Here is a 23691-nt window from a genome sequence, read left to right as displayed (position 1 = left end):
CACCTTCCTATATTCCTGTACAGCCTCTAGCCCTAAGCAATCATTAATCTACCTTCTGTCTTTGTAGATTTTCCATATTCTACACTTTCATATTAGTGGAATCATTTAGTATGTGGGTATTTTGTGTGTGGCTTGTTTCAGAATTTATCTTTGTTGTGGCATATATCAATACTTCATTCCTTATGGTCAACAAATAGTCCATTGTATGAATATGCCACATTTTGTTTATCCATTCATACGTAAATGGTCAATTTAGACCATTTCTACCTTTTCAGATTATGAATAACACTGCTATAAACATTTGTGTAGATACATGTTTTCATTTCTTGTGGGTAGATACCTAGGAGTGGAATTGCTGGGTCATATAGTAACTTGTGTTTTTGAGAAATTGCCATCATGTTTTACAGAGTTATGAGGTTTCATTTTCTTCATATCCTACCAGCACTTGTTGCAGCTTTTTGATTCTAGCTATCCTGGAGGATGACAAGTGGTATCTCATTATTGTTTTGATTTTCATTTCTCAGAGACATCTTTTCATGTGCATATTGGCCGTTTGTATATTTTCTTTGAAGACATGTCTTTTTGCATCCTTTGTCCTTTTTAAAGAGGGTTGTCCTTTTACTATATTGAGTTACAAGAGTTTTTTATATACTCTAGATATAAATCCCTTATCAGAGATAAAATTTGAAAATAGTTTCTCTTGTTCTTTGGGTTGTCTTTTTACTTTTTTGATAGTGTCCTTGAAGCACAAAAGTTTTTAATTTTGATGAAGTCCAGTTTGCTTGCCTGTTTGTTTTTGATACTCATGCTTCTAGAATCATATTAGAGAATCCTTTTTTTAAGTCCAAGGTCATGAAGATTTATCTCTATGTTTTCTTCTGAGCTTTATTTAGGTCTTTCATCCATTTTGAGTTAATTTTTATATGTGGTGTGAGATAGGAGTTCAATTCATTCTTTTTCATGTGGTTATCCAGTTGTCAGCACCATTTGTTGAAAAACTATTCCTTCCCATTGAAGGGTTGGCCTCCGTGTGCCAATACCACATTGTCTTGATTGTTGTCATTGCTTTGTAGTAAAGTTTGAAATCAGGATGTGAGTCCTACTTTATTTTCTTTTTCAAAATTGCTTTGGCTATTCTGTGACCGTATAATTCTATATGAATTTTATGAGTTTGTACAAAAAAGAGTCAGTTGAGATTCTGATAGGGATTGTATTGACTCTGTAGGTCAATTTGGGTTGTATTGCCATCTAAGCAATAATAGGTCTTCCCATCCACGAGCATGAAATATTTTTCCATTTATTTAGATCTTTAATTTCTTTCAACAACCATTTGTAGCTTTCAAAGTTGTAAATTTTATACTTCTTTGATAAATTTTCGGTTGGTCATTATAACCATACAGAAAAATAATTGTTTTTTATATATTGACCTTTTATCCTGCAACTTTGCTGAACTCATTTATTAGACTTTTAGTGGCTTCCTTAAGTTTTTTTTTTTTCATGTGCAGGCACCAACCCAGGTCTCTGGCATGGCAGGCAAGAATTCTGCCACTGGGCCACCACTGTCCACCCACCTAAAGATTTTTAATATACAAGATTATGTAAATCTGTGAGCTGGGGTAGCTTTACTTCTTCCTTTCCATTTTGGATGCCTTTTATTTCTTTTTCATGCCTAATTGTCCAGGCTGTAACCTCCATTTCAATTTTTAATAAAAGCCTCTAAAGTGGACATCGTAGTCTTGTTCCTGATCTTTGAGAGAAAACATCTAGTCTTTCATGGTTAAGTGTGATGTTAGCTGTGGTTTTTTGTGCATTACCTTTATGAGGCTGAGGACGTTCACTTCTATTTCTATATTGTTGAGTATCCTTATCATGAAAGGATGTTGGATTTTGTCAAATGTTTTCTTTGTCTGTTGAGGTGATCATGTGATCTTTGGTTTTAGTCTGTTGATATGTTCTATTATATTAATAGATTTCTCAGGTGTGAAACCATGCTTGAATCCCTGGAATAAATCCCACTTGATCATGGTATATAATTCTTTTTATATATATTGCTGGATATGGTTTGCTAATATTTTGTTGAGGAATTTTATGTCCATATTCATAAAAGATACTGCTCTGTAAACTTCTTGCAATGTCATTATCTGTTTTGTTTTGTATTTTTTTTTTTTTTTTGGTGATGGGGTAATACTGGTTTCATAAAATTAGTTGGAATATGCTCCTTCCTCTTCTGTTTTTTGGAAGAATTTATGAAGAATTGGTATTAATACATCTTTTCATGTTGGTAAAATTCAGTGGTAGAGCCATCTGGACCTGGGCTTTTCTTTTTAGGTAGTTTTTGTTTGTTTGATAGCTTATTTACTCTCTTCACTTCTTGAAGTTCTGTTTCTTCTTAAGTAGCAGTTTCTAGGAATTTGGCCCTTTCATCTAGATTATATAATGGATTGATGTATGATTGTTTGTAAGCCAAATGTGCACTCACTAATTCTTTCTTCTGCTGGTTCAAATCTGTTAAGCCTGGTAGTGAATTTATAATTTCAGTTATTATACTGGATTGTCATCATGCTTTCCTTTACTTTTATCAGGGTTACCTTTAATTCTATGAACATAAATACAACGCTACTTTTAATTTTTTTCTGTTAAATTCAACATCCAGTTCCTCTCACAGGCAGTTTCAGTTGCCGGCTTTTTTTCTTTCTGTTATATGAGTCATACTTTCTTGTTTCTTTATGTTTCAATTTTTTGTTGGAAAGCGGACAGTTTAGAGAATGTATTATGGCAAGCCTTGATTCTGCCTTCTAGCCTTCTAGGGCTTGTTATCATTATTGCTGGCTTTTTTGTTTAGTGATTGACTGGTTATTTTGGTGACCTCTATTCTGACCTCTTACCCACACACCCACACACAGAGTTGTTCTTCAGGGACACAGAGTAGGGTATGTGCGCACAGATACTCTGGGATGATAGTGAAATTAATGCTTTGTTCAAATAAGGATAGTTCCAGAAGTGGTTGAAATTTGTTCTGACCTCGGGAGGGTTTCTCCCAACTGTATCATTCCATGTTCTCCTGTGCAAACTAGCTGGCCTACAGTTTAGCCTGTATTGCCAATGAAATCTGTGAATTTCCTATCAGATGCCTTTTACCACAGCTTTCACTGTTTTTGAGAGTGTTCTTAAGTTTAAGCTACTTCAGACTGTTGTAAATGAAATCATTTCCCTTGGGAAGAGATTTGAAGCTCTGTTTTATTTCCTGCTTCTTCCCCCAGGCAGAATCTCTGAGCCTGGACTCTGGAGCTGTGGTGGTACAATGGCACATGAGTCATGAAGTTAGACATGACTAACTTCATGAATTAGACATGAATTTTAGTTCAGACTTATGAACAGGAGAGAAACTTCCACGATGGCTACTATCTGTGGGAAATGGAAGTTAATGCCCTGCAAAGGGGGCAGGGGGAGTACAAGGGTTTATAAGGGTTTAGGACCCCGGTGTGAGAACAATAGCAAGAACTTGTGACACAGGAGTTTGGAGTTTTGTTATCAACAGTGATCAAGGGAGGGGAGTTTTTAATGCTTTGTTTACAATGGCATCTATACGTTCTTCTACCACTCTCATCCTCCACTCTCCCCCACCCCCACCTCATCACCCACCCACTCCCACCCCAGCAGATTTGATTCTCTCTTTTGTGTCCTGAACTTTGTAGGCGGCTATGTTCAGTAACTTACTCTCAATTTGGAGAAGGGTCTTAGGCCCTAGGTTCCACAGATAGTACCCTGTTTTCTTCTACAGCCATCTGGAGTGGAATGTCCATTAGCTGGGAAACAGGAAGTAGAGAGAGAGTGGTTTGGGTTAAAATACCACAGACTCTGGCCTTTCTTACCAAACATTTATAGATTTTTTGGAATTGACGTTTCTTCATTTGGTATTTGCCGTCAGGGCCATATCCAGAGGCTTTAAAAATAGTTGTTTTTAAAAATTAATTTCACCGGTTTTACTGGGAAGCAGAGCAGTGGAAAATCTCATGCTATCATGTTTAAAGTCAATCTCTTCTAGTTACATTTTTTAAAATATATTTTACATATCTTGCGTAATGTGAATGGTAAATATAATAGATAAATTTGATAGCTGAGAGAGAAAAAACGTGGCAGCTGGCAATTTACATTCTAGGATGTGCTCTTCAGTGATCTGTATTACAAATCAATAAGGCAGAAGAGAATTGTGGTAATATCCACTTATTTTGTTTCTTACTGTCTTGTCCCCCATGTTTGTTGTCTTTTGCAAGCTAGCTGCCATCACATAGCCCTGTGATCTAATGCTTGCTTAGTTTCCTAAGAAAGTTTTTATGTTTACATGGATTTTGGATAATCATTCTCCTTGTTTAAGGAAAATTTAAAGAGCATTCATTGAGTGTTTCCAGTGTGCCAGGCACTTTAATAGCCAAAACATAGATTAAAAGAAACACATATACACACAGAGGCCCTCTGTGTGTAGCTTTTGTTAGATGTCATTTCGAATTCATATTTTGATGAAATTAGGTGGTACTGATCAGAGAAACAAGTACCAGTTAATTCTAACTCATCTAATCCCTGCAGTCTCTTCAGGAAGAGGGTAGGTAAACCTGAAATTCAAGTCAGGGTAATAATAGTTTATTGGCTAAGGCTTAGGACCTCTGTCTCAAAATCCAAAGAATTAGACTAGTCTATATGGAAGACACCATTTTTCTATACCAGTTAGGCTTTCTAAATTCAAGTCCTAAGAATTCAAGTGTCAAATCTTATCACCCTAATGAGGCAAAAGACCGCTCCAGCTGGTGCTGGGAAAACTTTCAAGAAACAATGAGTTTCTTCCAAACATCCATTCTAGGTGTTCTTGAGCATCTGGCAATCTAATGTCTTGCCACCTACCATCCAGCTGCCTGTCTATACCCTTGCCCCAGCTTCCATATATGGAAAAGAGATGCAGAACAAAACAAAGAGAATAATAAGGAAGATGACTTGGCTGCTCCAAGTAGTCGTGTAATGCTTTTACCTCTGGTAGTATGGAAGGAAAAGAAGGGTTACCCCCTTCTATCCTCCATTATGCGTAATTACGTTACCAAGAGATTTTGAGTTATTTTAAAACTCATATTACAAACAATTGTATCAGTGATAAGAGAGGGTTATAGAGATTAGAGTTTCAGTAGAGCAGTAAGTAATGTTATTTCTTTCCTTTACATATTTCAATAATGAAGATGTTTAAGAACTATAAATACATGTTTTTCCTTCTATAATGACTTATACTTCCCCATCATCACCCCCACTGTCTTTGGCATAGCTTTTTCTATATTTATATGTTTATCACCACTTGTTATTAGATAAATTGAATTATACAAAGCCATTTCAGCAAACTAGCTATTTTTCCCTATACAACACTTTTTTTCTTAATGCTCATTTTAAAATTAAACTCCTAATATTGTCATGCTATGTCCAACTGATCTATAAAAAGTTAGAGTTTTGGAGCTATTCCTGTACTCATCATTTTAACTTAATACAGTGACAGCATACCTAGCACATGGGCAAGTCATTTGTATATAGGTCTAATCTACCCAAGCAGTACATTTTAGGATTGTAACGTGAAGGGAGATGTACTTAGCTCCTCAAAGACCAAAAATGTATGTTTTAGTTGGAAAGACAAACAAGCATTTACAATGTATATACATTTATCATATAATTTGTTCAGTATTTTATAAAATTATGTTCATGTTGTTATGGGAAGGCAAGGAAGAAATATCTGACCCAAACTCAGAGAGGAACATATTAAGACTTCCCAAAGTAGATGACAGATGAACTGAGTTCTATAAGGTGAATAGGAATTTATCATACTAAAAGAGGTGGAGATTTTGGTGGGAGGATGTGTGAGAGTCTTGCTATATTGTTCAAACGCCCAGAAATGTTTGATCCAGAGATGATCAAACATAGAGCATTAAAGAAAATAGGAGTCCACTGTGACTGGTATTGATTGAGGAAGTAGTGGAGTGCCAAAGAATAAAGTTAAAAAGTAAGTAAGATTAAAAAAAAGAAGTCTGAGGAAAAATCATTATTTAGAAAAAATACAAGTAAATTATTCCCCTCGCCCTCATGACTATAACAACAATCTGTAGTTTTTTTCAACCAGTGTTCTCACATCACTTAGCTGCCTGTTGTGAAGTGGTGTGACTGTGCTGTTATTCTGTTTATTCCCTGCTTTTAGAGCTGCATCTCTTCTTGCTTGCTTGAGCAGAACTCTTGCTCTTTTTCTTCAAGTTCTTCTTGTCTAAATAATGCTCAATGCTTAAAAGCTAAGATGTAGCATTAGAAGCAAAAAATAGTAACCTACGTTTGCAAACTAATTAATGACTAGACAATCTGTCAGAATAACAGAGATCAGAAAGAAGATGATACCTTCATGAGCTTACCTATTGAAAATATTAATGTTGACCTTAAACTATGGAATCAGTAAATACATCTGACATAAAAGAAATGTATCCTTCCTGCCTAAAACCAGATTAAATTTAATAAAACTTTTATTAGAACATATTCTTGTATAAGGTATAAATAAAGTCCAAAGGTATGATATATATACATTTTTCATATTTGCTAAATGCAATATTATATGACAAAGATATTTTTAGAAGTTCAGTTTCATTTTTATAATGTTATAGAATTGATAACATCTTCCAGATTTTTATGTGGACAAATTTAAATCTCCATAGCAATAATCAAAGTCTTGACAATGTTTATAGAAAATTAAAAGCTATCATATTTTAAAAACAACAACAAAAAATGAATGAAGAGGCGGGCCGCGGTGGCTCAGCGGGCAAGAGTGCTTGCCTGCTATGCCGGAGGACCCCGGTTCGATTCCCGGCCCCAGCCCATGTAAAAAACAAACAAACAAACAAAATATAATAAAACAAGAAAATGTTTAAAGATGTTTCCCTTTCTTCCTCCCTTCCTTCCTTCTATCCTTCCTTCCTTCTCTGTCTTTCCTTCCCTTCCTCCCTCTAAAAAAAAAAAAAAAAAAAATGAATGAAGAGCTTCTTCATTCATATTTTACTTGAGTCTAAGTAATATGAGTATTGCTCAGTCCATAGGACTGTGAGGAATAAATAAAATGCTTTATGTAAAGCCTCCAGTAAAGTGGTTCCCCACATAGTTGGTATACATGATAGCTGCTATTGTAGGAGGAGATGAAGGAGATGGAGGGGAGTGAAGAATAATTTCCAAGTTTCCAATATGGACAGTGAGAAAGGCTAGTTCAGAGAGTGAAGCAACCTCTCTGATTCTTAGACAGGTTGCTTTTGAGAATTCTGAGTGGAAGTGTTTCCTGGAAGATAACAAGAATTTGGCACTGAGAGATACTTGAGCAGAAGGTATAAACTTGGGAGATAACAGCTTACACAATGTAGCAAACGTTTAAAAAGTGGATGAAATAATCTAAAGAGAGAGAGAAATCAGAACCCTGGAGAATAACCAGGGAAGAGCCAAGGAAGAGAAATCTGTTGAAGTGGTTTGCTAATGCTGCCAGAATGCAATATACCAGAAATGGAATGGTCTTTTAAAAGGGAATTTAATAAGTTACAAGTTTACAGTTCTAAGGCATAAAAATGTCCAAACTAAGGAATCCAGAGAAAGATACCTTGCTTAATAAAGGCCGTGGGGTTCAGAGCACCTCTGTCAACTGGAAAAGCACATAGCTGACATCTGTTGGTCCTTTGACTTCTGGTTTCCAACAGCTTCCCTAGGGGCATTTTCTTTCTGCATCTCCAAATGTCTGATTCTTCCTTTGGCTTTGTCACTTCTGAATTTTCTCCAAAATGCTTTCCCTTTTAAAGGATTTCAGTAAACTTATCAAGACCCACCTTGAATGCGTAGAGTCACATCTCCATCTTATCAAAAGGTCCCACCCAACAACTGGGTGTGTTTTATCTCCATGAAAACAATCCAGTGAAAGTTTCCACCCCACGATATTTAATCAGGATTAAAAGAAACATGGCTGCTCCCATACGATTGGAGCAGGACAAAGGACATGGCTTTTCTGGGGTATATTACAGCTTCAAACTGGCACATCTGGAATGGACACTGAAGTGAGTGATCAAAGAAGGAGGAGGAACACTAGTGTTGAGTAGTATAAGTGAAGCACCAGGGGGAAAAATTTTTGAGAAGAGTGGAATTAGCAGCTCCAGGTACTCAAGAGGTAAAATAAGATCAAGGAGAGAGAAGTTATCTTTGGGTTTAGCAACAAAGAAATTGTTCATTACTTCTGTCATGATTTTTAGCAGAGTGATGGGATGGATGCCTAATTTCGGTGACTTGAGAGAGTGGGAGATGAGGAGTAAAGACAACCAGTACAGATAAATCTTTTCAGAAATTTAAACATCAAGTCTGGTGTTTAAATGCTGGTAAGAAAGACGTAACAGAGAGGAAGGGCTTCTGAGAATTGTAAAAAGTTAGGTCAGAGAGTCAAATTTCTAGGAGGACCAGAGTAGTTAAGGTGTCAGATGCAACAGAGCAATCCTGTCATGCTGATTGAGAAAATGTCCATTGGATTTGACCATTAGGATGAAGTCTGTGAGCCAAGAACCAAATCCTTGTGGTAGAGTGCTTTGAATGCCAGACTCTGGTTAGTGGAGGGAACAATTGAAAGTTACTGAGCATGGAAATGATATGATTAGAATAGCGCTTTTTAATTTTACTGGCAGCAGTTCGAAGGATGAGATAGGAGGTAAGGGACCATGATAGAGTCATGAGTAACAAGGGTGATAAGAAAAATAGAAAAATAAGATGAATGCAAGAACTATTATGTAGTAGCATCTGTACAACTTGGTGATAACCAGAGGTAATGGGTAAAGGAGAAATTGCCTTAAAGGTGACTTTTCAAAGGTTTTGAGTCTAAGTAATATGGAGAGTTTTATAACATTTACAGAAAAAGGGACATTAGTAGAAGCAAGATTTGAGGATGAATGCATTTCTAAACTTTCTTTCATTTATTGATTGAGTAGCTGCTGTGTGTTCTACACTATTCCAGATGGTGGGCATATAGCAGTGAACATAGCAGGCAAGAGTCCTGCTTTCATGGCACTTATATTCAGAAGTGAGGGAAAAACAGAAAATAAATAATACTTGAACAAGATAATTTAAGACAATAAAAGCAGGTGATGATACAGAGATGGGCTAAGGGGAACTTCTTTAGAGCATTTGGTCAGGAATGGCATTGCTGAAGAGGAGACATTTGAGCTGAGACTGAAATATTAGTAAAGCATCAGCTGGGCAAAGATCTAAGTGAAAAACATGTCACCCAGACTGAAAATTATATGTAAAGGCCTTAAGAAGGTAATGATTTTTTGAGGGCCAGAAAAATGGCCATTGCATTAAAAGCAGAGTGAACATGAGAGAGACTAATACAAGATGAGACTTGAAAGTTCAGTAGGTTAAACTTAAGGAGGGTCTTGGAGGCCTTATAAGGAGTTTGGAGGTTTGTATATGATTGCTATTAGTGGAAATGAAAGAAGAGTAGTACTGGGCCATGTTGAACTTGAGATGTGGGACATTTAGAAGTCAAAAGAGTTATCAGGCTTAAATACATACATTGAAATATATTTTGCTGGGTATTATTCGTGAACTAATTTGTCATATTATTTAGATGTTGAACAAATCCTCATAATCTGGAGACTTGAGAGTTTGAAAGGAAATAGTTAAAGAAACAGGGAAATGACCAGCGGGGCATCATGGACCCATAGCGGTTCTTTGACATAATGGAGGCATCTTCAATATCATTGTAACCTGAAAGACATGACCAACTGTTATATGAACAAAAGTTGGAAAAATTATGGCCAGAAATATCTCATGACTTTGGGGGATTTGAAGAATATTTACCAAATTAAAATACCTACCACTCCATTGGGGCCCTGTGACTTTACTGGTTCAAATAGAGCTGCATTTCCAGAAATGCATTCATTTTGGTAAACAGGGTATATGCAAATTACTGTACTTTTGGATACACAAAATAGTTTGAGTAGTTTGCTTAGCCAGTGTCGTTTGGTGTTATTGAATATGTAAAACTTGTATTTACCAAAGAACTAGTGTGCCAAGGTTGTATGCTTTAAAGATAAATTAAGGAGTAAAAATTATACTTTAAACTTGTGTATTCCTTTACAATTAAAAAAGCCTTTTCCTTTAGGATATCAGTTTAAGCTTCAAAAATAACCCCTTTAGGTAGGTAGGGTACAAGGGTACAAGAATTTTAAGGTGAGAAAATGGAGTATCTCCAAGTGCTCATAGAATGGAATGGAAGTTCACGACTTCTGACTTCACTTGTATCGATTTTCCTGTCATGCTATCCTAATTCACAGGTGAACTAAAATTTAGATTTCAGTAGAAGAGATAAAATATGTATCTTTACCCAAACTAGGAAAAATAGGTCATTTTTAAAATTTGTATTGCAGTTATGAATATGCTACCAAAGGGTTCAGAGTGTTGTGAGTGTAAGGAAGAGGGTAAGATTTACTGTGGTTGTGAGTCAGAGGTTTAGTTTTGTTTAGAAAATGTGTTCTTTTCACACTTGGTAATATTTCTTGTCTTTTTTTTTTTGCTTGCTCAATATGTTTAAAATACTACATATGCAGCTTTACAATAAGTCCTTTTGTTTCATACCCAGGACCCACATGTTTATTTGTGCTAGCATGTTTTTTTCTTATATTACCACCAAACTCTACAAGTAGAGACTGATAGCAACAATAGTTAGCATTTTTTAAAAAATGAACAAGACTGTGCCAGGCACTGTGGTAAATGATTTATAAAAATTAATTTATTTAATCCTTGCATCAGTTCTGATGTGAGAATATTCTTTCATTATTCTGCATTTTCTCTCCACTCATGTACTTGCTGTTCCCACACCTGATGGGGAGAAAGTAGAACTTACTGTTGAAAGAAAGGATGATTATAAGGCATCTCTATGGGTATTTTAGAATAAAGTTAAGCCATATTCACATTTTTTCTTAAGAAGCCAAACTGGTACATATACTAACCTGAGAGATGAAACTATATTATATGAGTGAATAAAGTAATAATCTAGGTGTCTTTTATGTTTACAGTAATATAATCAGATGTCAGATTATTACATACAGTGATTTAACAAAAAAGAGATGGTTATTTAATCTAATTAAGAATGAGAAATGTCCATAAAACTTAGTCCTTTGTTTAATTACTTTTCACTCTTGTGTTTTCAAGAAATGAATGAGATATATTACTTACTCTGGGATAATAATAATAATACTTTGTATTTATATAGCATCTTTCATCTGAGGGTCTCAGAGTCCTTTTCAAATAATGTCTTATGAATTCTCACAACCCTTCAGTGAGGTAGGTAGGTGGCAAGAATTATCTTCACTTTACAGATGGTGAAATTAAGCCACAAAGAGGATTAAATGATTTATGTATAGTCACACAAGCTAGATATAAAGGCAATCTGAGTCACTAAAGTAAGAATATTCTATTTTAGGAGGATTTGACATAATGTAATCATCAACCCTTTGCTTTTGTACTTTAAACAGATTCTTTTAAAACAAATGTTAGCTTTAAAGTATGTATCCTTTAGCTTTAAAATTTTCATCCTTTCTTGAGGAACAGGAAACTATAGTACTCTTTTTTTTTTTCAGGTCAGCAGCAAGGACAGGATGGAGTAAAAGTCCAACAAGCTACTATAGCTCCTGTAACCGTAGCAGTTGGAGGAATTGCTAATGCAACCATAGGTGCTGTTAGTCCTGATCAACTCACACAAGTGCATTTGCAGCAAGGACAACAAACTTCTGATCAAGAGGTGCAACCGGGCAAGAGGCTTCGAAGAGTTGCCTGCTCCTGTCCTAATTGTAGGGAAGGAGAGGGAAGGTAAATGAAGTTATGAAATAATATTCAAAACCAAGTTATTGGCTTTGTACTGTGATTACTAAACCTGTCTAGCTTTGTTGCTCAGAAGTTGGGATAAATTTTAAACTACATGTATTTGTTATGAATGGGATTAAGTTGGGCTATTTAAGGAATGGATTATGAGTGCTCTTCTGCCTTTCACCTTAACACTTTTTAGTGGTATTCTTTTTTTTACTTTTTATGTACTTTTTAAACAACTTTATTGAGCTATAATTCACATACAATACAGCTCATCCTTTTAAAGAGTATAATTCAGTGGTTTTAGTATATTTACAAAGTGGTGCAAATATGACTATAGTCAGGTTTAGAACATTTTCGTAATCTCAGAAAGAAACCCATGCCTCTTAGTTATCATCCCTCTTCCCTTCATTCGACCCCCACCCCTAAGCAACCATTAATCTACTTTTTGTCTTAATGTATTTGCCTGTTCTGAACATTTCATTTTAATGGAATCATATAATAGGTAGTCTTCTGTGAGTGGCTTGTTTCACTTTTCAAGGTTCATCCTTGTTGTGGCACATAACTTGATACGTCATTCCTTTTTATGGCCAAATAATATTCCGTTGTATGATATATTACATTTTGTTTGTTCATTTATTATTTGATGAGCATTTAGATTTGTTCCACTTTTGGCATTATTTTGAATAATGCTACTATAAACGTTTGATATGAGGTGGTGAGGAATTGCTGAGTGTATGTGGTAACTCTGTGTTTAACCATTTGGGGTATTGCTAGGTTGTTTTCCACAGTAGTTGAGCACCATTTAATACTCCTGCCAGCAGCATATGAGAATTGTAATTTCTCCACAGTGTTGCTAACACTTATGACTTGTGTTTTTTATTTTTGCCATCCTAACATGTGTTAAGTGGTATCCCATTCTGGTTTTGCTTTGCATTTCTCTGCTGACTAAAAATATGAGCATCTTTTCATGAACTTGTTAGACATTTGTATACCTTCATTGGAGAAACGTCTATTCAAATCCTTTGCCTTTTTAAAAAAATTTTATGTAATTGTTTAATGTATAAAGTTTTCTAGGAGTCTTTGGACCTTCACAAAACAGAACAGGGCTAGGAGGTTGCTAATGAATCAAACAGTTCAAAAACCAAATGCAAACTACATAGTAAGTTGCACTAAGAGAAAAATAAGCTAAGTAAAACCTCATAAATTTAACATTCATTAGGGACAAGGTAGAGTTTGAATAGGTGAAAAATGTAAATAAATTAGCAGAAAAAAATATTTAAAAATACTATGTGTGTATTTCAAGAATAAACAATAAATTGAATGCATCTGAAAAAAAGTGAGGCTTCCTAAGGGTCCTTAAAGAAGGCATTTTAATGTAATTGAAAAGAGTGATTGGTAATTGGCATATTAACTGTAAATGGGTGCTTTTTAAAAAGAGCTTTAAAATAATTTCTTAAGTAGTCCTCATAGACTATTTGTTTCAGCAAACCTTTCAGCTTAACCCACTATCTTAAATTCCAGGAGGAATTCATGAGGTTTTACTATAAAAGCAGAAAAACATTTCAAATGATAAGACTTTGGCATCACCCATAACAAAAAAATTAGTAATGGAGTGGTACAACGGTGGCTCAGCGGCAGAATTTTCGCTCCCATGCCAGAGACCCGGGTTTGATTCTTGGAGCCTGCCCATGCCAAAAAAAAAAAAAAAAAATTAGTAATGAAACTTCAGTTTGGAAAGCTGCTGTACACTTAACAATGCTGGAAACACAATCAGGTAAAGTATAGGCCACCTGAACAGTATTATACCAGTGGTTCCTTTACTTAAGAAAAATACAAAACTGAAATCTCACAGTGAGATAGAACTGCTTCGAAGGAGGCACAGAATTTAATGTTTCTCAGAAGAAAGAAATATTTTTGAATGCAGTTATAGTGGTGAGCTTTTGAGATTCAATTAGGTTTTGACATTACCCATTAACAGCAAGATGCATCCACAAGTTAAGTTTCTGAATGACATGATTACAGTCAAAAACAAGCAAATAAAAACCAAAACAGCCAATAAATACATTGACCCTGAGCCTCTGCATTCTCTTTCCATGTGAGACATTGATGCAGATCATCATTATCCAGGAGAATGTGACTTTCACTATAGTTAGATCTCAGTATGTCTTAAGTGGAGACTTTATAAAATAAGTTATTCTAATCCATGTATCTGTAACTTCGGAATGGAGAGACACATAGATATATGTAAACATCAGGACATTCACTCCACTCCACATCCAGGCTTTATACGGAATAGTAAGTGGCCAGACCCAATTATACTGTGAGGATCCAGGAGCCCAGAAAAAACTCAGATAAATCATTAGGAGACAGTCAAGAGATGGCTATACTAAATGTCAGGAATTGATCAAAAACAATAAAATTGACTTAAATAATCAAAGAAGACAATAAAAAACAATCCCATCTCCTTAGGAAGAAATCAAGTTATTAAAATATGATTTCTTGTAAATTGTTGCCATTTGCTTGAATGAAATCTTAAAGTTCTTCCATTTTTTTTCTTCACCCAGTTTAAGAACACATTGACTAGAAATCTGTGATAAGAATTTAGTAAAGCCTTTTCCCTCCTGTTCCTTGTTTATGCCAACGCAAGAACATGTACAGCTACCTGGGCAAAGTATTTGACATCCTCGTCTTCATCTTGACCTAACTTCTATAGTGCCGGTTTAATTTCCTCCTACAAAGTACTGAAATTCAACTGTCATTGTCTATGACTGGCTGTCTTTTGAGCACTGTAGTAATTTTTAAGCTTAAATTAAAAAAATTAAAGCATCTACAACATAAAGCTCAGAAATTAGTTTTTAGGTTTTCAGAAAATTAGTTTCAAACAATGATATCCACATATACAAACATAAAAGAATGGATTTCCTTAAAAATGGTTGTGAAATTACCATAGTTTCTTTAGGCAAACTTGGATAAAGTGAAATCAATGAACTTGATTTTACCTGTTACTCTCCAGTATAAGGCAAATTTAAAACCTTCTTTTAAAACGAGAGAACACTAAAATCTTACTCAGTATCTAGAATTGGTCCAATTTTTTTTGTAGTGATTTGGCCCCATTGAAATGAATATTCACTACTTGGTCTCCTGCCTTTTTTTTTTTTTTTTGCATGGGCAGGCACGGGGAATCAACCCGGGTCTCTGGCATGGCAGGCAAGAATTCTGCCACTAAGCCACCATTGCACTGCCCTCTCCTGCCATTTTTAATACAAGGGGCAGCATTTGTTTGGTGGTTATTTCCTGATCACAGGCTTCGGACAGTTAATGCAGAATAAAGTGGTCATTCTATACAAGTAATTAGAATCCTTTGCCATTACTAACACTTTGGGAATGATATATTTTGTGCCCACTCTGTACCACAGTTCTGAACTAGTTTCATGAAATTGTGGCCGCTTCTTGAAAAGCATATACATGGTCCACAAACGAGGCATACATAAAGAATCAAGCTTTTCATCAAGGAGTTCCACACCATTCTGCCTGCCAACCGTGGCCTATATTCAATGATGGCAGGCGGACCCTCCACTTGGCAACTTCAGCCAGCTCCACTGTGGCAAGAAGGAGAAACTGAGAGAGTTGATGGATTCCAGTCACTTAATTTACACAATCCAAATTGGGAATGATATTCAAATGGACACTCATCCTTTAACTAAGTTAAAAAAAGGTGTAGATGATGTTCAATGGTATTCTCTTTGCCCAAAATGGAAGACAATTCCATAGTTACTGAAGCTAGAGCTGATTTGACATGTTGATTGATATCAGATACTAATTCCTTTATATAGGGCAGAATTTGTCTCATAATTATAGTCTCTCTACTTCATTGGGCAAGTTCTCACAAAGTTCTTTCACATTGTGGGCAGCAGTTGGTTCGGACTTCCAAATTCACAATCTTTTAAGAAGAAGGCAGGGACGATGTCATTTAAAGAGCCACAGCTTTCTGGAGCTCTGAAAATTTGTCAGCTGCCATATAATGAACTTGTCAAGATTTGTTTGCTGCCTGTTGAAGTATAGGCATCACTAAAGCCTCACAGTCATCCTGAGACAGTAATTCAGCAATGCTGATGCAAGTGTCCACAATCAGGAGGCACACTGAATTCCTCTGAAGTTAGATTAGTGAACAATGTCTTTGCCTTTTTTTAAATTGAGATAATTGTCTATTTAAATTGTGTTTTAAGAGTTCTTGATATATTCTACATACAAGTCCCTTATCAGATACATGATTTGCAAATATTTTCTCCCTTTCTTTGGATTTTCTTTTTACTTTATTGATGTTGTCCTTTGAGGCATAAAATACTTTTTTTTTTCCTGTGTTGCTCATGCTTTTGGTGTAATAGCTAAGAGTTTGTTACCACATCTGAGGTCATGAAGATTCTGTTTTTTTCGAGAGTTTTATAGTTTTTGTGTTAGATTGACAGATTCACTATTTATCACTATCAGTTGCTTTTTACAGCTTCCACTGTTTTTGAGTGTTCTAAGTTTAAACTTTTCCAGACTGTTGTAAATGAAATAATTTCCCTTGTGAAGAGATTTGGAGCTCTCTGTTTTATCTCCTGTTTCTTTGCCCAGGCATAATCTCTGAGCCATGGCTCTGAAGCTTGGGGTTGGGACTTGTGTCCATTTCTCCCTTAATGACACTCTCTTGGTTTAGGAGTTGAACACTTGGTTGAGGTGAGGGGTGAGAGGAGCCTCAAGATTTCTTAGCTTACTGCTTATGTTATTTTAGAGGAGAATTTCCACTTATATTGAAAAGCTTAAACTGATTCTTTCCCAAGGAAAGGGTCTGTTTAGGGAAGGAACATGAGTTTTTCAGGATAGAACATGAATTCTCTGAGATTAGCAGATTTGCATAGTACTTTTATGTTTAAAACTCATACCTGTTTCATTTTTTACTGAAACTTTTCTGATTTTAACTACACTTGTGGCATCATGATTTAAAAGAATTTGTTTAGAGAAAATATCAAGTTACCTTGATTCCCTTTTATTTTTCCATAGTTATACCTTGGTATTTGGGAGTGTAATTAATGTTTGGTTTTTGTTAGAGGCAGTAATGAACCAGGAAAAAAGAAACAGCATATTTGCCATATTGAAGGATGTGGAAAAGTTTATGGCAAAACATCTCACCTACGAGCACATCTTCGCTGGCATACTGGAGAAAGACCTTTTGTGTGCAACTGGATGTTTTGTGGTAAAAGATTCACAAGGAGTGATGAGCTTCAGAGACATAGAAGAACACATACAGGTTAGTGGGTTTATTTAGGGATTTGTACTATATATTTATTCAGTATTTTGATGACAATTTTACTGAACATTTGGCTGTCAGGTTAGAAACATGAAAATAAAGGATAAATGAATGACTATATTGATTATATGAAAGATGTTTAACATCAGAATTCTTTGCTTTTTTCTGAAATTCATGTTATTCTACTTTTTGTAAGCTATAACAGCATATTATCAAGAAATGGAATTTATTCCATTTGCTTACCTTATATTTGTTGATTTCACAGATACTATTTTTTGTCATTGTTTGAATAGGCAAAAGTAGAGCTTGAATTATAAACTTTTTTTTAACAAGTCCAGAAAATTCACCAAAATATCAAGAGTGATTTCACAGATACCCACCTAACTCCAATTCAGAATTAACCAATGTTAATGTTCTATTTTCTGTTATTTTAAAATAAACATTACTGATAATGTTACATCTTCTTTATCCTCCTACCTCTCAAAGACAATAGCTACCATCAATTTAATGTATATTTTTTAGTACATTTTTAAAACTCTTACATGTATTGTTCATAGATATATGTAAAATGTTATTGTATGTGTATTATGAGAATTTGTGTGTGATATTTTGCAATATCATAATTTCAATCATTATATTTTTAGATATTTCCCAAATAATGTATATATGTACATATGGGTGTGTGTTTGTATTTTAACTGCTATGTAATGTCCTATCACATAACTCTACCACACCATTTCCCGATTCATAGCTATTTTGTTGCTATCACAAACTTTGCTGCTGTCAACATATAGTGACCATGTGTGAAAAGTAGAATTGTACGACCATAGAGAATACAGATGTTTAGTTTTGCTCAATAATGGCCAAATCGTCCTAAAGTAGTTGTTGTAATCACCCCTCAGTGAGAGATTCCTTTTCACTCTGTATTCATAAACACACTCAGTTATGTCAGATTTTGAAGGTTTTCATCAATTTAAAGTGGAACCTCATTTTTTAAAGTTGCATTTTCCTGATTATTAGTGATATTAAGCATCTTTTTGTCTATTTATCTGTTTGTCAGTTCCTGTATCCATACTATATGATTTCAATTACCGGAGGTTTATGTTAAGTCTTGATATCTTTTTTTTTTTAACTTTTTTTATTGTATATCATATATACAAAGCAAAGAAATAAAAAAGCAGTAGTTTTCAAAGCACTCTTCAACAAGTAGTTACAGGACAGATCCTGAGTTTGTCATGGGCTACCATCCGATTTTTCCTTCTGCCTACTCCGGAATATAGGAGGCTAGAAAGCTTAAATGTTTTTTTATCATCTCAGTGGACTGTTTTTCCTTCTTGTTTTTTTGAAGAATAACAAATATACAAGGCAATGAATTTTAAAGCACAGCGCCACTATTAGTTATAGAACATATTTCAGAGTTTGACATGGGTGACATTTCCACAATTTTAGGTTTTTACTTCCAGCTGCTCTAAAATACTAGAGACTAAAAGAGATACCAGTTTAATGATTCAGCATTCATATTCATTTGGTAAATCCTGTTCTCTCTGTATAACTCCACCATCACCTTTAATCTTTCCATCTCTCTCTTTAGGGATGTTTGGGCTATGACAATTCCAAATTTTTCATATTGGAAGGGTCTATCACTAACATTGGGTAGGGAGATGGAATTATCTGATGTTCTGGAGAGGTTGGGTTAGGTTTCAGGACTTTCTGGACCAGGGACCCATCTGGAAGTTGTAGGTTTCTAGAAAGTTACTCTAGTGCATGGAACCCTTGTGGAATCTTATATATTGCCCTCCGTGTTCTTTAGGACTGGGTGGAGTGGTCTTGATTGGGGTTTGGTAGGTTATGATAGGTAGCAAGGTCTAACTGAAGCTTGCATAAGAGGAACCTCACAAGTAGCCTCCTGACGCTATTAGAACTCTCTCTGCCACTGATACTTCTTTCCCCCCTTTTGGTTAGGATGGAATTGTTGATCCCATCGTGCTAGGTCTGGATTCATCCCCTGGTAATCATCTCCCACATTGCCAGGGAGACTTTCACTCCTGGATGTCATGTCCCATATAAGGGGGAAGGGCATTGATTGCACTGCAGGGTTGGGCTTAGAGAGAGTGAGACCACATCTGAGCAACAAAAGAAGTCCTCCAGAAGTAACCCTAAGGCATGCCTATAGGTAGTCTATGCTTCTCTGCTACCTACATAAGCTTCACAAGTGTAAGCCTCATGATCTAGGGCATGGCCTATTGATTTGGGTGTCCCTAAAGTTTGACACAGTATCAAGGAGTTCCCTGATGGTGAGGTTTAATTCTCCATTTTCTTTCTCTCATCCCTCAGGGGACTTTGCCAATATTTTTTGGTTATCTGCTTAATATCCCCTAGGATGTATCCAGGCATTACAATAATCTATGCAGGATTCAAGGATCTGTTTCTTATTCTGGGCTCCCTGTGTTTCAGTTGTTCAAATGAGCTATACAGATAGGTTGACTTAGATTATGCACTACAGAAAATTTCACTTCAAGACCAAATAATCTTTTCTTCCATTGGTCTCAAAGAGTATGTGTGGTTCTTAAATATAGACACTATCTTCCTCACCCCTGTGTTCTGAATTACTTTAACCCCAACCTGTTAGGCTTCATTCTTATCTCTAAATATCAGGTTATATATGTAAAACAGCCTCTCAAAATCCAGAAACAATAATCACCACTCCGAACTTAATGTGTCTGCTCTAAAGCTTACAATCTAGGCCCCTGTTTTCTTATAAGCATTTTCTAAAGGTGACCGTATGATTCTTGTTCTTTGTTTCTGGCTTGTTTTGTCTCACCAAATGCCCCACATGTTCATTCATATTGTTGCTTGCCTCCCGACTTTGTTTTTTATTGTAGCAGCACAACCTTTGTTCGTAAGTATGCACCATTGTTCACCAACCTACTTCTCTATCAGTACATCCTTCAGCCACCTGCATACACGGGGCATCATGTATAGGGCCCAAAGTCCACAGTCCATCAACATTCTCAAATTTGGATAATTTCATTGTTCCCAAGAGAAAGAAAACCATAACCACACCCTTGCCAAACAGGAAATCTAAACCTCCTCTTAATTCTTGTCCCTCCCACCATTATTTACCTCTGCTGTTGCTGTGGTAGTGCTGATGGTTTCCTTTTGAACATAGCTCATAGCATGCAATAGTAGTTTTCCCTCTGTACCCTGGACTTAAACACTCTTTGTACAAGAATCGTATCTTTGAAGTAATTCTTGCAAGAACTAATTCATATTTCTAGTGTTAATCAGTGGGGCACGTAGGCCTGTACAACTCCTTTCCATCTTCTTCATCGTCAATATGGTAATATTACTTATAGACCTACTAAAGAACCACCTTCACTCATATCACCTTACTTTGGAGTTCAGCCTCATTAGCTAACGGTTTACCCATCTGTAGCTTCTATGTATCTTAAGTCCCCTATATTCTGTATTATAAGCCTCAGATTATACCTTTATGCTGGTCATAAAAGAAGAATCATACAGTATCTATCATTTTATGTCTGGCTAATTTCACTCAGCATTATGTCGTCATGGCTCATCCATCTTGTCATGTGCTTCAGGATGTCATCTTGTCTTACTGCTGTATAATATTCCATCGTATATATATATTACATTTTGTTGAGCCACTTTTCTGTTAATGGACATTTGATTTGTTTCCCATCTTTTGGCGATTGTGAATAATGCTGCTATGAACATCGGTCATGCATATGTCTGTTTGTGTCATTGCTTTCAGGTCTTTGGGGTATATACTAAGTAGTGCTATTACTGGGTCATAGGGCAGCTTAATATTTAGTTTCCTAAGGAACCAGCAAACTGTCTTCCATAGTGGCTGCACCATTATACATTCCCACCAACAGTGCATAAGTGTCCCAGTTTCTCCATATCCTCTCCAACATTTATAGTTTCTTAAATAGCAGCTATTCTTACAGGTGTGAAATGGTATCCCATTGTAGTCTTGATCTGCATTTCCCTTATAGCCAATGAAAACAAGCATCTCTTCCTGTGCTTTTGAGCCATCTGTATTTGCTTTTTAGAAAAATGCCAATTCATATCTTTAGCCCATTTTACAATTGGGCTGTCTGTTCTTTTGTTGTTGAGTTGTATTTACAGGAAATCAAACCTTTGTTGGATATGTGATTTCTAAATATTTTCTCCCATTGAGTTGACTCCTTCTTCACCTTTTTGACCAAGTCTTTTGAAATGCAGAAGGATTTGATTTTGAGGGCTTCCCATTTTTCTGTTTTTTAATTCTGTTGCTTGTACTTTGGGTGTAAAGTTTAGGAAGCTACTTCCCAGTACTAGGTCTAGAAGATATTTCCTTACGTTTTCTTCTAGAAGCTTTATAGTGCTAATTCTTATATTTAGGTGTTTTTTTTTGTTTGTTTGTTTGTTTTTATTAATCAAAAAAAAGAAAAGAAATTAACACAACATTTAGAAATCATTCCATTCTACACATGCACTCAGTAATTCTTAGTATCATCACATAGATATATGATCATCATTTCTTAGTACATTTGCATCGATTTAGGAAAAGAACTAGCAATACAGCAGAAAAAGATATAGAATGTTAATATAGAGAAGAGAATTAAAATAATAATACTAATAAAAATATATATATATAGAAAAAGGAAAAAGAAAAAAACAAAAACAAAAGATACAAACAAACAAACAAACAAAAAACTATATTTCAGGTGCAGTTTCATTCAGTGTTCCAACATAGTTACATTACACTTAGGTATTATTGTGCCGTCCATTTTTGAGTTTTTGTATCTAGTCCTGTTGCACAGTCTGTATCCCTTCAGCTCCAATTACCCATTATCTTACCCTGTTTCTAACTCCTGCTGGTCTCTGTTACCAATGATATATTCCAAGCTGATTCTCGAATGTCGGTTCACATCAGTGGGACCATACAGTATTTGTCCTTTAGTTTTTGGCTAGACTCACTCAGCATAATGTTCTCTAGGTCCATCCATGTTATTACATGCTTCATAAGTTTAGTCTGTCTTAAAGCTGCATAATATTCCATCGTAGGTATACGCCACAGTTTGTTTAGCCACTCGTCTGTTGATGGACATTTTGGCTGTTTCCATCTCTTTGCAATTGTAGATAATGCTGCTATAAACACTGGTGTGCAAATGTCCGTCTGTGTCTTTGCCCTTAAGTCCTTTGAGTAGATACCTAGCAGTGGTATTGCTGGGTCGTAATCCATTCTGCCAGTCTATGTCTTTTGATTGGGAAATTCAGTCCATTAACTTTTAGTGTTATTACTGTTTGGATAATATTTTCCTCTACCATTTTGGCTTTTGTATTATATATATCATATCTGACTTTCCTTCTTTCTGCACTCTTCTCCATACCTCTCTCTTCTGTCTTTTCGTATCTGACTCTAGTGCTCCCTTTAGTATTTCTTGCAGAGCTGGTCTCTTGGTCACAAATTCTCTCAGTGACTTTTTGTCTATAAATGTTTTAATTTCTCCTTCATTTTTGAAGGACAGTTTTGCTGGATATAGAAGTCTTGGTTGGCAGTTTTTCTCTTTTAGTAATTTAAATATATCATCCCACTGTCTTCTAGCTTCCATGGTTTCTGCTGAGAAATCTACACATAGTCTTATTGGGTTTCCCTTGTATGTGACAGATTGTTTTTCTCTTGCTGCTTTCAAGATCCTCTCTTTCTCTTTGACCTCTGACATTCTAACTAGTAAGTGTCTTGGAGAACGCCTATTTGGGTCTGTTCTCTTTGGGGTGCGCTGCACTTCTTGGATCTGTAAATTTAGGTCTTTCATAAGAGTTGGGAAATTTTCAGTGATAATTTCTTCCATTAGTTTTTCTCCTCCTTTTCCCTTCTCTTCTCCTTCTGGGACACCCACAACACGTATATTTGTGCGCTTCATATTGTCATTCAGTTCCCTGATCCCCTGCTCAAGTTTTTCCATTCTTTTCCCTATAGTTTCTGTTTCTTTTTGGAATTCAGATGTTCCATCCTCCAGTTCACTAATTGTAGCTTCTTCTCTTTAGATCTACCATTGTAGGTATCCATTGTTTTTTCCATTTTTTCTTCTTTGTCCTTCACTCCCATAAGTTCTGTGATTTGTTTTTTCAGATTTTCTATTTCTTCTTTTTGTTCAGCCCATGTCTTCTTCATGTCCTCCCTCAATTTATTGATTTGGTTTTTGAAGAGTTTTTCCATTTCTGTTTGTATATTCAGCATTAGTTGTCTCAGCTCCTGTATCTCATTTGAACTATTGGTTTGTTCCTTTGACTGGGCCATATCTTCCATTTTCCGAGCGTCATCCATTATTTTCTGCTGGTGTCTGGGCATTTGATCAGATTTCCCTGGGTGTGGGACCCGGCTGGTTGAAAGATTTTTCTGTGAAATCTCTGGGCTCTGTTTTTCTTTTCCTGCCCAGTAGGTGGCGCTCATGGCGCTTGTCTGTCTGCGGGTCCTACCAGTAAAAGATGCTGTGGCTCCT

At 35.8% G+C, this 23691-nt stretch overlaps 1 protein-coding gene and 1 pseudogene across 1 annotated transcript in view; one reads left to right on the top strand and one right to left on the bottom strand.

Annotated features, from left to right (window-relative positions):
- Positions 1-23691, top strand: part of SP4 (Sp4 transcription factor) — a 129741-nt gene that overhangs the window by 81320 nt on the left and 24730 nt on the right. The window contains exons 4-5 of the mRNA XM_077122213.1: positions 11664-11892; positions 16983-17182. Coding sequence (XP_076978328.1) covers positions 11664-11892; positions 16983-17182 — 429 coding nt within the window. The remainder of the gene's footprint in view (positions 1-11663; positions 11893-16982; positions 17183-23691) is intronic.
- On the bottom strand, positions 15115-16826 carry LOC143678847 (uncharacterized; annotated as a pseudogene).

Source organism: Tamandua tetradactyla, chromosome 1 (assembly GCF_023851605.1).
Source record: "Tamandua tetradactyla isolate mTamTet1 chromosome 1, mTamTet1.pri, whole genome shotgun sequence".
Classification (NCBI taxonomy): domain Eukaryota; kingdom Metazoa; phylum Chordata; class Mammalia; order Pilosa; family Myrmecophagidae; genus Tamandua; species Tamandua tetradactyla.
The sequence above is the reverse complement of the archived record's forward strand: the minus strand, read 5'-3'. Positions and strand labels throughout refer to the sequence as shown.